This window comes from Anoplopoma fimbria, chromosome 21 (assembly GCF_027596085.1).
Source record: "Anoplopoma fimbria isolate UVic2021 breed Golden Eagle Sablefish chromosome 21, Afim_UVic_2022, whole genome shotgun sequence".
Classification (NCBI taxonomy): Eukaryota; Metazoa; Chordata; class Actinopteri; order Perciformes; family Anoplopomatidae; genus Anoplopoma; species Anoplopoma fimbria.
In genome coordinates, this window is record NC_072469.1 from 4,967,711 (window position 1) to 4,982,631 (window position 14,921).

The 14,921-nt window shown below is 41.3% G+C and overlaps 1 protein-coding gene across 1 annotated transcript in view; it reads left to right on the forward strand.

Annotated features, from left to right (window-relative positions):
• The window catches only part of gpr158a (G protein-coupled receptor 158a), a 65,345-nt gene extending 58,228 nt beyond the window's left edge, over nt 1-7,117 (forward strand). Inside the window, exons 8-12 of the mRNA XM_054623288.1 lie at nt 40-178; nt 3,609-3,714; nt 4,471-4,617; nt 4,724-4,807; nt 5,249-7,117. Of these exons, the coding sequence (XP_054479263.1) occupies nt 40-178; nt 3,609-3,714; nt 4,471-4,617; nt 4,724-4,807; nt 5,249-7,117 (2,345 nt within the window). The remainder of the gene's footprint in view (nt 1-39; nt 179-3,608; nt 3,715-4,470; nt 4,618-4,723; nt 4,808-5,248) is intronic.
• The last annotated feature ends 7,804 nt before the right edge of the window (nt 7,118-14,921 follow it).

A 14,921-nucleotide genomic window follows, 5' to 3' on the forward strand; every position in this document is an offset into this window, starting at 1 on the left:
TGTTCACCACCTCTTTTTTTCCCCCCCATGCTTTTGCAGCTGAGTTCCTCTTCCTGCTGTGGGCGGTGTACCTGTGTTACGCCGTGAGGACGGTGCCGTCGGCGTTCCACGAGCCTCGCTACATGGCCATCGCCGTTCACAACGAGCTCGTCCTGACGGGGATATTCTACGTCATCAGGTGAGAACTCCTCCTCACAGTCACCTGGATTCCTTAGTGGGTTTATGTGAATTAGAATGACAAAATTGAATGCAGAGGCAATAATATTGGAGATGTCAACGGAAATCCTGAGAGGAAGGTGAGAATGTTTTCCTTTTTCTGAGAGGATCCTGTTTCTAAGACTGAGCTAATTAGTTTTTTCTCCTGTGTTTATAAAGATGTTAACCAATTATCTACTTCATTTCTCATCATATGTTAAAACAGTTGGTGAAAAGAACGTTTTGACATATTATTTTTATAAGTTTTTGGGGATAGGATCATTTTTGAGCGTTTGCTGTTGTAATAACTAAACAAGAGGCTAAAGTGGACCACAAACCCATGTTCTTAATAAGAATAAAATCATTAATGTTTTTTTCCAGGTCATTTCTCAATTCACTCTAAACACAAGGTACATTTTTTGTTTGTTATCAAGTTCTGTAAATTTATAGTGCACCTGTTTCAGAGATGAAAAAAAGAAGAAGTAGCTTGTAAAGACGATCTTGTCAAAACCTGTTCTAACCACATAATAGAAGGAGAAAATACAATATAGGTTAGTCTTTGAAAATATATATTCTTTTCTCACTGGCCCCTCAGGGCTTCCGTACCTGTCAAAACCTGTGCAAAAAAAGAACTACATTATCCGCATACCAAGATTCAACTAGATATATTGATAAAATTGTGTGTAATTAATGTGAATTGATCCTTTAAACTTAAACTCACACAATTGTAAAAAAAAAAAAAAAAAATATATATATATATATATATATATAAATTCCTGGCTCCATCTTAATAGTCCTGGTGCAGTAACCCCCACCCATCCGGGGCTCCAGGGAAGATAAAACAAACATAATTACCAACACAAGCTTCTTCTTTATCAAACAGACGCTGTCACTTACATGTTCCACATTTACTCCATATTTAATATCATAGTCTTTGAATTCCCTTTGCTGTTGTCATTTTGACGTCTCTGTCCTCCGGCAGATTGTCTCATTTCCATCACATACATGCTGCCGCTCAGACCCCTCTGTTCATCTGGGAGTTGTTTTTTTTATTGCAGTGAAATCATCCTTCTCCCTCCAGTGTTCACGTCAAATAGCTGCAGCGTGCTCTTTATAAACGAGGCGTTTAAGCTGACACCGCTGCAGCCATTCCTAGCTGGAGTCCCCCTAATTGAGAGCTCGGCTCCATCACATTATTTACTAATGAACCGTGTCAGAATGATTTATGGTTTTTTTCAAGACGGCATAAATAGCTTAAATTATTGGCAGCCATATTTCATTTATAAATTACTACCCATTACCCCCCCCCCAAAAAAAAGACTTTCATCGGCATATAAACTGATAGTTTCTTGGATGGACATTTTTGATAGTATTTGAACATCTATCTCTTTGTGATCACCGTGCCAACCCTTTTGATCTGCCTCGTCAGCTTTGTTGTGATTCTTTTCTCTGCAGAAAATAGCCAAACGAGACTCTTAGAAACTGGAAAGTCGCCTTGTATGGTTAGTTATATCTACCGGCTGCCACCAGAGACCACCGGCGCTTGTTAAAAGCCTCCGGCGTCCATTTGTTTTACTCACAAAAGCTGCTATTTGATCCCACAGTGACCAGTTAAAACCACCTTGTTTGCCGTGATAGTCATCGTGTTTTTTAGCCAGGTCCAGGTATGAGTGCAATACAAAGAGAAAAAGAACGGAGCGTTAAATCTGGAGGTGGAGGCGTGAATGATGGGGGAAGTGTTTCAGTGAGACGCTGCAGGCCGAGAGGAGACGACAGCACGCCAAGGTTATTAAATCCTCATCTGCTCAGAAACCCCTCACAGAACATGAATGAGAGAAGACTTCAAAGCTCTGGGACATTTCATGTGATGGACCTTTGCCTTTCACTCATATCTCTAAGCTATTACCACATAACTGTTTCGTTAATTAGCCATTTGCCAGCTTCAACCACGTAATGAGCCTTCCAGATGACATTTGCTCCCATAGAGGCTCTCTGGTGGTTGAATTAGCATCTTGACAGGTCATACCTTCATATCTTTAGTGTGCATGAGGTTAGTTCATTTCAAATTAAAACGCTGCAGCTCTACTATTGTTTCTGCCAGTAATTCTCTCATTTCCCACCAACTGCTGCACCCACAGTAAGCCCGGTGTATTATTGTATGATGTATAAATAGGCCGAATCGTGTGAGCAGATCAAGGTCACTCTCCTTTTATTGTGAATCCAATTGAAAGAAATGAGGCAAATATTGTGTCCTTGCCGGCGAAAAGGATCACCCAAGTGGAACATTATATGAGGCAGTGGAATTGACGCCGAGACAGACAGTGTATAAATCTACTTTGGCTGAAAACCCATTAAATCTGCTGGTCTCTGTGTCTCCGGGCTCCATCTGTATCTAAGAGGGTTTACTGCAGACGGAGCAGCGTCTATGAATATCACAGCATAATTTAGTCATGCCTCACTGCACTTACTGTATGTAGGGTTTGGAATCTGACAATCCGCTATCATAAAGATGTTTAAGATGTGTTTATTAACAAAACTGTTGAACCGGGGGGAAAAAAAGATGTTACATATTATTATTATTATTATGTAATGTTGTACAACAAAAAGTCAAGCTGTAAAACAGGAAAATCTTTTATTAAAGTGGCTTTCTTTAAGATTTCTGTCCTGGTTGGTGCTTCAAACCTTACTGCACTGAAAGCGCTAAATAATGTGCATTAATTGAAGCTACTATGGCGCACTGCAAACATCAGATTTGAAATGCCAACACCCCAGAACCAGAAGTATTTTAGGAAAAGATTGCTATTTAGGCAAAAAAAAATGTACACTAAAGAGACCCCTTAACACCTTATCTTTTGGATTTTATTGATATGATATCAATGAAAGTTTTGCTAGATAATGTGAAATTGGCGTCAAAAACACTCGCTGTTGTTGGTGCTACGGAGGAAAACCACCCATCAAGTTACAAACGGAGTTTACGTTAAGTAGTGAAAGCTGATTTGACGCTTTTAGTGCGGGTTCGGAAATTTCAATCAAACAAGGTGTACTTTAAAACCCGCAGAGTTTAGCAGTTTGGAGTTTTGCTGTTGATACATGCGCTTCAAGTTTCAGAATAAGATGCACACTTTTTTTTGTTGTGTGTATTTTTCCGGGAAAACAGCATTTTTTTCAAAGAATGTCACCACAGACACCAAGGTTGAAATACTGAAAATATATAAATATTGCAATACTTTCATTGGTGGCCATTGGTTAAATCACCATTGTGTTACCTCCTAAAGTGACATTTATTTAAATGAAAATCTTTGATAAGCTAAACATCTGGATATCCCTGCTCTTGCGTACAATAAATGTCTCTCTTTCCTGTTTCTCACGTCCTGTATATCTTTCCTCTTTGTTTCCTCTTTACGTCCTGACAGGTTCATTCTCGCTCCGGAGCTCCATCCAGACTGGATGCTGCTGCTGTTCTTCACCCACACCCACCTAACTGTAACAGTAACACTGGGTCTGCTGCTCATCCCTAAGGTAAACATCCACAACAGACAGCACAAAAGTCTACAATTTAACTTATTTAACTTTAACTTTTCTTTTCAAATGTTATTTAAATTTTTATGATTTTTTTTTTTTACTGTCAACAAATCCCATGAAAAGACCAAACCAACAAGTGTCTGTATATCCAAAGCCTAATCGAACAATAAAAACTCATCAATGAGCTCCAACGTTGCACTGGTTGACATGTTCTTCCATTACGATTGAATTGGGAACTGTAGTTTATTTTGAGCTAAGCCCACATACACTGTCCTGCTGCTGTAAATACTCACTAAAGCAACACATATGTATTTATGTGCAGCTGAAAATAGTCCCCCAACAAATGCAATATTTATTTATTTTATATATATATATTTAAAAGAGGCGTGACAATGGACAGATGATACAGCTGTGCCCCACGTCGTATCTAATTGACGTCTCTTTATAATGCCGGCTCTGAATCCCGGATGTCTCATTTGGTTAAATGCCTGTTGCATCGACTCCTCTCTCCTTGTGTCTCTTCCTTGCCTCCTACGCTTGCATCTTAGGTGGTAGGGACTAAGGAGCGAGGAGAGGAATGCACAAACTGAGGAGAGAGAGAAAAGCTGATCTTTTCATGAGATTTGTTGACAATTAGAAAGTTAAATAATACTTTTATTAATTAATCCACTAGATTGCAATAGCTTCAGCCATGTGACTCAAGATTTCTTTTTAAAACGACCAATTTTGTTCTTCTTTATTCCTCTCCACCAGTTCCTGTTTGCCGGCACCCACATGAGAGACGATATTGCCTCTGAGGCCTACGAGGATGAGCTGGACATGGGTCGCTCCGGGTCGTACCTCAACAGCAGCATCACATCGGCCTGGAGCGAGCACAGTCTGGATCCCGAGGACATTCGGGTGAGCGCTGTTACCTCAAACCTTTTCACTCTCCATTGCATAACCTGGTGACATCTTTTGACTCCTCTAAAAAAAAATACTGAGCCATGGCAGTTTTTTATTGCAGACACCAGACGAAACCGGCCATCTCAGTTCTATTAATGGCTGTGGCGTAAGGTCTTGCGACAGTCTTTGGGAAAAACGTACCAACGTGAGCAGAGATTTCCGTTTGTCTGTTAGAGCTGAAGAAGTCTCTCTACCAAAAGATTTGGGCAAGCCTATTTACCAGACGTTATTCGTTGTATCAGATGTGCATAGAGGCAGAAACACGATAAATTAAAGACCTGAGCTTCGAGGCTGTTTCAGACCTAACATTAAAACGCACTCCGTTTCCTTATTTGATGCTGTTAGAGACTGTCCTGTCTTTGTTTTCTTTCAGCACGCATGTGATATTCCGTCGTGCATATTTTAACAAACATTCGTAGTAACGTGTCATGAATTTGTACTGCATGTTCTCTGTGCAGTAGAATGTCTGCTTTTTTTTGTGTTTTGATTAGCATTCCCTTTTTTAAGCTGAATACATGTGATTATTTGTCGAAACGGACTACTGATCGCCTCGTTTCTGTCTTCCCCCCTTGATTCTTTCATGAAGGAGGAGCTGAAGAAACTCTACTCCCAGCTGGAGATTTACAAGAGGAAGAAGATGCTGGCAAACAACCCTCACCTCCAGAAGAAGCGGAGCTCCAAGAAAGGGCTGGGTCGCTCGCTGATGAGGCGCATAACCGAGATTCCAGAGTCGGTGCACCGGCAGTGCAGCCGCGAGGACAAGGAGGCCGGCGAACACGGCAGCAACCGCAACAGCATCTGCATGTTGAAGAAGAACCCCTTCGATCCGTCTCACCAATCGAAGCCGGCGAAGGAGGAAACGCTCAAGAACAAGGTCTTCTCCCTCAAGAAGTCCCACAGCAGCTACGACCACGTCCGCGACCAGAGCGAAGACTCCAACAGCTCGGCGACGGACAAGATGGAGGCGACGCCGGCTGAAGGATCCCTCCTGGATACGCTCATGGGCAAGAAACTGGTCAAGAAGCATTCCAGCGAGAATATGAGCGCCCCTAGTGAATCTACGGAATCAGTCCCTTTGGTCTGCAAGTCAGCCAGCGCCCACAACCTCAGCGCGGACAAGAAACCGATTCACCCGCGACCCTCCATGCTGCAGAAGTCCCTCAGTGTCATCGCCAGCGCCAAAGAGAAGACTTTGGGCTTGACGGGAAAGAACCAGAGCACGGAGGAAAGCAATAAGAAGAGTCAGCCAAAGAGCAAAGACACGAAGGTCAACGCAGAGCTGGAAAACGAGTGCCAACCCAAGATGATCATCAGCCAGTCGGTGGAGTACAAACAGACCGCGGCGTTAGGCAGGATCATGAAACAGCCGGTGAGCAGCAGCCAGCCTTCAATCTGCTCCGATCCGGTCAGCGGGAAAGACCTCTACGATCTCTCCGAAGTGTGTCCCTGGGAGGTGGAGGATGTCCCGACTCCGTCCGAAAACAAGGTCCAAAAGCACGTATCCATCGCGCCGAAGGAAACCACGACGGTCCACGGAGGCAGCACCACCAAAGGAGGCAAATCTCAGAAGCAGAAAGCTTCCGATCAATCTCCATCCAGTGGCAGGCCTACGAAGGAAAGTCAGAAGACGACCGCGGTTCGAGCAGATGTTTGTCCGTGGGAAGATGGAGGTGAAAGTCAAGGCCAAGTGGAAAGCTCGAATCAACAAACATACAGTCAGGCCAGCAAACCTGCCAAAACCCAGCAGCCTAATTCTACAACAGAGGGCTCCAAAACACATCGGGTAGAGGTTTGTCCGTGGGACTTCGAAGAGCCCCAAAAGACAACAGAGGAGGCCCGTTCGCCAGATGTGACAACACAAAGAAAAGGCCCCTCTCCTGGTGATGGGAAAGGTAGAAGTATCCTTTCAGATCCATCCAAAACAGGAGGCGCGCTCCAGCCGCCGTCTTCAAAAGTTGATGTGTGCCCCTGGGACTACGACAGCGCCGCCGTATCTCCCAGTTCAGAGCGGACACCCAGTCCCTCTCGAGCACCCCAAACCAAGGAATCCCCATCAAAAAAGAAGGGCACCTGTTCCACGAGAACAGTCGAGAAAGAGAAATCAAAAGACGCTGACGATGAGAAAAGTAGAACAAAAGCAAAGGACAAGAGTAAATCTGCAGAGAAAAACGTGAGCCAACAAAAGATGGCTGAGGTTTGCCCGTGGGACGTGGAAAGTCAACAGGAAGTGCCGCTGGTAGAAAAAAGGAAAAGCGCTAATGTCGGGGCGGCCAAAGCAAAACCGACCGACGTCTGTCCGTGGGATTTTGATGATATGTCGGATAAAAAAGGTACAGACAAAAGTGCTTCTGCGGTGAGCAATCCGAATCCTATAGGCGGAGCTGCAGGTGCCGGCCAAAAGGCGGATGTTTGTCCCTGGGACTTTGAGGATAGCACATCGAGCAAGAAGGCATGACACTCGAACCTTAATGGACCACTGAAATTATAGTTATCGATGTGTACTTTTTTTTTTTCACTTTGAAATCGTTAAATATTACCTTTTATTAATAGTGCGGTGACTTGGAAGAAAAAGTTGATCAAGTTCCACAAGTTGCCTTCCTTTCCGAGGTTTTGTTCCTGTTTTACCTATTTTGAAAATAAGTAAAATGTACAAAAACAAAAACTAAGTCATGATGAGCATTCCAGATTATTACAGGGGAAATCCTGAAGATAAATCTTAGACTAATTATGCAACTTTTGATTCAGCCTTTTCACTTCATGAGCAATGTCAAAAAATCTGCATTTGTCACAATTCATACGCGGTTCTTTTTTTGTGCATTAACATCATCACTTAATGGATTTAAGATATGACACGACGATTGGATGAGTAGAGGAAAAAGAAGCATGAAATTAAAGTTGTACAAAACAGCAAAAGTGAAAGCCAAAGAATAAGAGAACATCTGTCGAGAGAGATGTTCATCTTGAGGCGGTAACATTAATTTATTAGTTTGTGTCCAACTCTTGGCACAGAGGGAAGGACTCCGTGAGGAAATCAGTTTATAGCACTTTAGCCAACTCCATAAATTAAGAACTGAGGAAAGACTCTGGTCTCCTCTTATTTCCAACTTCATGGCATGATACCACACAGGACATCACACACCCACCAAACGTAGACATGTTTTATTTTTTGGTTTAGATCTATTTAATTGTAGTTTCTCGGCAGATTAAAATGCTTCCAAGTCTGCAGAGATGTACTGTATGTGCCTAACTAACTAGCATTGTCTTGTATCAGTCTGAAGTGAAGCAAGTGGCTTCTCCTTCGGCCCTTTTTGTGACAGTGAATTATATAAACAGCATGCACAGCCAGGTGTCGAGAGTAGTCGGACCCTAACAGTTTACTAAACTAAAGCAGTTAATGTGTTGACCAATATATAACCTAGTTTTGTTTTTTTAACCAGAGGCACTCCTTTTTTCCTGCTTTCATATTTCCAAAAGCTCATTCAGGGTGTTGAAGATCATATGAGAGCAGCATTAACATGAATGTGTGTCAAAATGTCTCATATCTACACTGTAAAAAGTAGGAATAGAAAAATACTATGGGGGTACTGAGGAAATAATTTGCACCAGATCTGTTTACGAATCCAGCATGGGTCTTTGTGTTGGCTTGCAACAAGTGTATGTTTGTGTGTGTGTGTGTGGGGGGGGGGGACTCAATATATCATGAATCTAAAGTGAAAATGTGATTCTGGAGTTGAACCTCTAAGTCCTGGCAGCGCTTTCTGTCCTCACACTCCCTCCGTCTCAAACACCCAAAACTAACATTTAATTGAAGAAAAAAACAGCTGATAGAAGCTGCTTCTTAGAGGGATAACATTGCTTTATTATAACTTGGGTTTTATTTTCGGAGTTTTGGCTGTTATTCCAATGGGGAACAATAACATTGTACTTGCTGAGACCTGGAACTTCACTAGAACAAAGTCCAATGGGGTCAAGAGACTCGAGCAGTCAGATGATCATACTTACAAAAATATTGTAATATATAATTATTACCCAACCTTTTTGTTCACAGGCCGACTTCTTGGTGCAGCTTTGACCCATCATTCTTACAGTAGTTGTGTGTGCGATTTAAGAGCGATAGAGAGGAGATCAGGGTGGATTTGTAGGTCTAAAAACACAGGACTTTAACCCTGTGTGAAACCAGAAGTCAGCGTATTTTCGATGTAACTTATGTACTAAAGTGATGCCACTTCATGTTTTTCTTTAACCCAAACCTGGTCTTTTCATAAACATAACGATTCCTGTCAGATTTTGTTGCAGCGATGTCACTTTGTTTCCAGATCTTAGCAATGACTTTGGTGAGTACAATGTTATCAAAACTGATAGAAACAATTATAATAACTACAAAAATAAAACCCAAGTTTTTATAAAGCGGAATTATCCTTTTATATTTTACAATAATAATATTACTACTAGCACTACACTGCCATTCGCGTTTCTGTATAGAAAGTTCACAGTTAGCATAACGCATGCTGTACCCAGTTTAATGCACTGAAGCCCCTTTGATTAATTAAGATGATCATTTTAGAATTAGGCTTAACAACGTGCTTATAAATGAATAATCCAACTAAACCTTTTTTAAAGGGTTTTGATTTGTTCAGTGTTTTGTATCAAAATGTCTAAAGAAATCTCCCACTTTTATTTAAGTCAATAACTGCAGTCGTGAGGAAAACTATATCAATTTAATATCTACGGTACTTTATTGTATCTTGTGAGAATAACATGGTATCACTGAATGTTGTGACTGATTGTAATTATCTATAATTGCTGTCAAATTCCTCAATATTCAAGTTCTAGAGTCTTTACTAACTATGGTAAATTTATTTTAAAAAATCACTGATAAGTCATATTTAAACAGAGTTCTTCAATTGGTATTTTTTGACAAACTTAAATCAATCCAGTGACAAATATTTGTAACCTTCTGTTTAACACCAGAGCTAGCCTCTTTAAACATGATTTAAATACTACGTCATGCACCTCTGAGAAATTTCCTCCAACGCTGACCTTCTCGTTTTGCCTGTTTTATGAGCTCCTTCATGGGTCGCTGTCTGGGAGGAGCTGTCAGCGTGCATGGATTGATTGTAATGATTTGATGGATCCGTGTGATATTTATGAACCACATGTTAGGCGTCATCCATCATGTGCGTCGTGGTAGCGGACGCAGGATCATACCAGGGGGGAGCCGACAACAACGACATTTAAATAGCCCTTTTTTTTTATTTTTCCTCTCTATAATCACTGCCACGTTGGTTTTTTACTGCCCTGGGTGATGAATAATATGCTGGATTTTTTTTGTCTTTGTGTGAAAGCTGTTTTAAACTATGTTTCTACTATGTTTCTGGTGAAATTCAACACAATTTATATATAAACATAACCAATCATTTAGTTTAACAAACAAAAAGGGTATTTTTTTCTGTTGTCGAACCTTTATTTATTTTATTTATACATTTTTACAAAGAGGGCCCAGACCAGAGTTAGCTGGAGCACAAAAGAAACACGATTATGAAACAATAACAATGCAATATCCCACCATCACACTATGGAACACCTCATATTCTCTGTTCAATCTACTCTGGTGTTTAAAATGTTCATAATTTCAGATAGCTAGCTTGCTGCAGCATCCCTCAGCTCAGTCAGTCGATAGCAGTCTGTGTGTGCTAACGTGCGTGAACATAACCGGTGTCTGTGTTTCTCTGGAGATCATCATGGTGTTTTTAGTCGTATCATGGATGAATCAGTGACAGTTTGAACCTCAAACGGAGACCGTTGTTCTCGCACCATCTCGTCCTGTAGCTCACCGATCGGATCTTTACTTTTCGTGGTGCGTTCGTTCTGTCGGTTAGCTGTCGCTTTTTTTTTTCTTCTTCTTCTTCATTTGAACCCGACTCTTCTCCTCTTGTGACCAAACCGAGTCACCCGACGGCAAACACAACTACTACTATTGCTACTACTATTCAATGCTGTAACGTCGTAAATCTTTCTCTTGTGGCTTCTGCATGAATTCAAGAAAAAAAATAAAAAATGATAATAATAATAATAGGACCGATTGTTTCACTGCCCTTGATAGAACAAAAAAGAAAAAAAATTGATCTTTTATGGACTGTTACAAGTTGTATAGTGAGTGATACTGTCCCTAACCCACTGTATTATGTGCTTGTTATGACTATTGCTCTATGACAAGCTTATAGCATCAATATATGGGAATATTTGGTAGATTTATATTGTGTTATATTGTGATAGCATGTACATAAAAGATACCTCCTCTGCAATAAATATTTATATGAAAACGAAGCGTGACCTCAGTGTGTTTCTGAATGTTTTGCTGCAGTTTGAGATCATTTTTAATCTCTTTTCCGCTGTGCATCCACTTCTCTAATCTCACGGGACTTTGATACAAGACCCTCCCATGATGCATTTTGTGCTCAGCGCCCATCCCTGTCTCAGGTTAGTTTGCTTATTCCTCTTGTAGACATGCAGTTGGAGAAAACCCCTGGCCTTTTTAAAAGCCTCGTGCATCAGAACCACTTTAGGATATGTGCATCTTGGCGACCGTCCCGAAATGCTTTCATGGCTTGATGTGGTCTTTTGGATGGAGATCAATGGAGGCTGTGCAGGAAGTGAGAGATACAAGATGCTATCAACTGCTGACTCCAGACCCCTGCAGAAAAAAAAAACGAGCCCAAAATAATTATTGGCCAAGCTAGAATTATTTATTCCCTGAGCCAAGGGGGGGGGGGGGAATCATTTCTTGCTCTATTAATACTTTTTCCATCCCTATGAATTCTGCATAATGAGCAATGCATGAAGGGCTTATGTCTCTCTATGAATATGGCACTGATGCAGTCAAACAACATTGCAAAAAGGGTTTATTGTGTAAAGCAAACATGTTAGCATTGATTCCTGTTTACAAGAGCACTTTCGGAGCCTTTCTAATAAATAGAAGATCAATACAGGCTGCTGCAGGGATCTAAAATAGAGAAACGTCGGAGAAGAAGACGGTTAACTATGAGAAATAATCTGTGACGCTGAGATACGGTGACTAATGATGTTCCATTCGATTTTTACTGTCCATAAAGAAAGTACTTTAAACATTTAAAGCAGCTATAATATAGATATGTATATGATAATGGGTCCATAATGGATTATGAGACAATGAGCCTCTGGGCACAGACATGCAAAAGGTCTGACTACGTCTCCTACACAGGAGCAAGGCATAAACTTTATAGTTGTTAAGCGTCTTTTTCTTGTGTTTGTGTGTCTTTTTGTATTTGTTTTGCTTTTCCTTTTATACATTTTTCATATTTTTTGTAGTGGTTATGTGTCTCTATGTGGTTGTTTTGTCCCTTTTCATAGTCATTATTAGTCCCTTTGTGTCTCTTTGCAGCTGTTTTGGTCTCTTTGTATCATTTTCAGTGACTCCCTGGTTTGTGTGTCTCCTTGGGGCCTCTTTTTAGGTGAACGCCAGGGGGTCACCTGACACTTTGGGCCCCTGGATCCTGTTCCCAGTAGGCCCGAATTATTTCCTAAATCTGCAGCTGTAAAAACTCACTGTACACTTCACCAAACACCAAACTGACACAGCTAGAGACTAGCTGGTGGACATAGTGGAGCATAGTGGAAATGTCCCTCCCAAAAAACTTGGTTTCAACATTCAACATTCAAAGTTAAGTTAAAAAGAAAGATACAAAATAAATGATCTGCCCTTTTAAAGAGAAGAGGAATGGAATAAATCCTGCAAAAAACATATTTTCCTAATTAGGCTTTTTGTGGATTAACCAAATGTGGGACCAAGCGGCTACTTTGCTGCTAGAAGATTCCTTGAATTGATCCAACATGTGCTTGTTGAAAACAACCTAAAGTGATGTGGACATTTTTGATTCCCATAAAAAAAAAGCACCCAGTCAACGTTCACAGAAACCAGACACCCCCTCACTACTGGATCCAGCACATGGACTGTTACTGTTATGTGTCTACCCAGCATCCAGTGAAAACCTCATCCACATTCACTGCAAACTGAGTCCTCTGGATCTCCCGTGGTGGATGTGTGCCTCTCTGTTGTCCTTTCGAGACAGCAGGACACATCCTCCATGGTGGCAGGACATATTTTCAAATCACAAACAGTGATGGGTGCATGAATCAAAGCCTTTAGAGACAGGAGGAGGAGGAGGAGGAGGAGGAGGAGGAGGAGGAGGGACGGACAGGAGATGAGAGGAAGCTGATCGCTCTGGCACAAACTAGCATCGCTCCGTCGCTGACTCATCATGTCTTTCACATGCAGAGACGGTCGGGAGGGAGAGGAGGGTGGAGGTGGAGGTGGAGGTGGGGGGTGGTGGGATGTTGAGGACATGGCATGTGTCGTGTTAGACTCATGACTCACAACTGAGGGTGGTGAGTGAGTGTGTGTGGGGGTGCACGTAGTGGGAGACACGTGGAAACCCACACAGCGTCACTACAAGTAAAGAAAGTTTTTGTAGCTTGTGTTGTAACTCTGAATGACTTCAATACCCAGAAGTCATGAAGTTTGTTCTGCACCAAAGTTTTAATCTAGAATTCAGATTCTCATACATTTTATTTGATGGACTTTAGGTGAACTTGTCCTTTAACTTATCCCTCTAGCACAACCAGATTGGTTTAACTTCTCCTCTGATTTTCAGAGAAGCCTCCTGTGATGCTTGATGCGCTGTAGCACTTGTAACCTTTGACCTCAGCCAGTAGGCAGAAAGCCTCCCACAGAGTCCTGCTCCTCCGTCCTCCGTAGCCACACTCTGGTCTGGACTCCCACTCGATGCTTCCCCTGCATCGTCAGCGGAGCCCTCTGGTGATGTGAGCATCCGTGACTCACAAAGAGCCTCCGTTACTCCACCACCACCACCACCACCACCTCCACAACTGGCAGATAATTCACACATTAACACACGTATGTACTAACAGGTACACACTCACAGTTCAGCTACTTACGCATGAGTAGGTCGTTGAATGAGTAATTATTTGCCCCCTTCAAAATAAAAGCATCCTTGTTTGACTGCTGCGGAGACGAACAACTGGAAACACAGCTCGTCAACACCTTGAGACTGGCGTCACTCTGCTGCTTTGTCATGAGGTCAGATCAGCTAATAGCACCGACTGACGCATCTGTGGAGGACTGATGTCATGAAAACATCCACAAGCATCTGACTTCATCCAAGACTATTTATTTTATTAAATAATGAAAAGCCATGAAGGATAAATCCAGAGGTTCAGTATCTTCTAAACGTTATATTCACAACAGAAAAAAAGGTTTTCATCTGGATTGAGACGTCCTCCATCTGGATAAAGAAATACTCAAAAACACAGAGCCACCTCTGATCTTTTGACATGATAAAGAATCTTAGTCTATAGTCTTTGTGTTTGGGTTCTGGGGTGTAGCCATGATATTAGAAAAACACTGCAGTCATGAATTCCACATCCCCAAAAAAGCTCAGTCCCTGAACCCCAAGTTAACTACTAAACTACACAACATGGATTTTTTTAATATTTATTTATTCTTTTAATTACATGTTCTGTAAATTTGATTTAGTTGAAAGTCCTAATGTTGTTTCAAAGCCTTTTCCACAAAGCCAGGAGCCACATTTGAAGCCGAATCTAGATATTTGTCACTATCCTCTGATATTTTATAGACCAAAAAATCAAAAAAAAAACAGTTATAGATTAATGGACTATGAAAACAGTAGCAGCCCTAAACAAATACTAAAAAATAGAATAACTTCATCTCTCTTATGAGTAAAATTAAGGACATTTGTGTAATCCTGAAATAACATGAGCCTCCATTTTCCTATAACGTGATTGATTGCACACAATTATCATAAACTCAAAAGGCTAATAGTCTAATTTATCTGCCCGGTTGACAGGATGAGGTCAGTTCTGGCTCCTCTCTGATATTGAATGACTATCTTTCGGTTAATGGCTTTGGCTCAGACTGATGTGCAGTAGGTTTTTTGGAGATGAACTCTTCAAATATTGGCAATCGATGTTGTTATTACTGTTACTGAAATGCCAGATGTGATTAGTCACTGGACTCCTCCTCTACAGCCGAGGCTCATTAGATATTTATGAGACAAATTATATCTAAACTGCTGATCAAAGTCAGATGTTACCTGTAGAATACAGTTTTTTACATTATTATCTCTGCATTATCTCAACAAATTAAAGTTTGTGTTAAACACAAATACAGTTGTATTATTGTG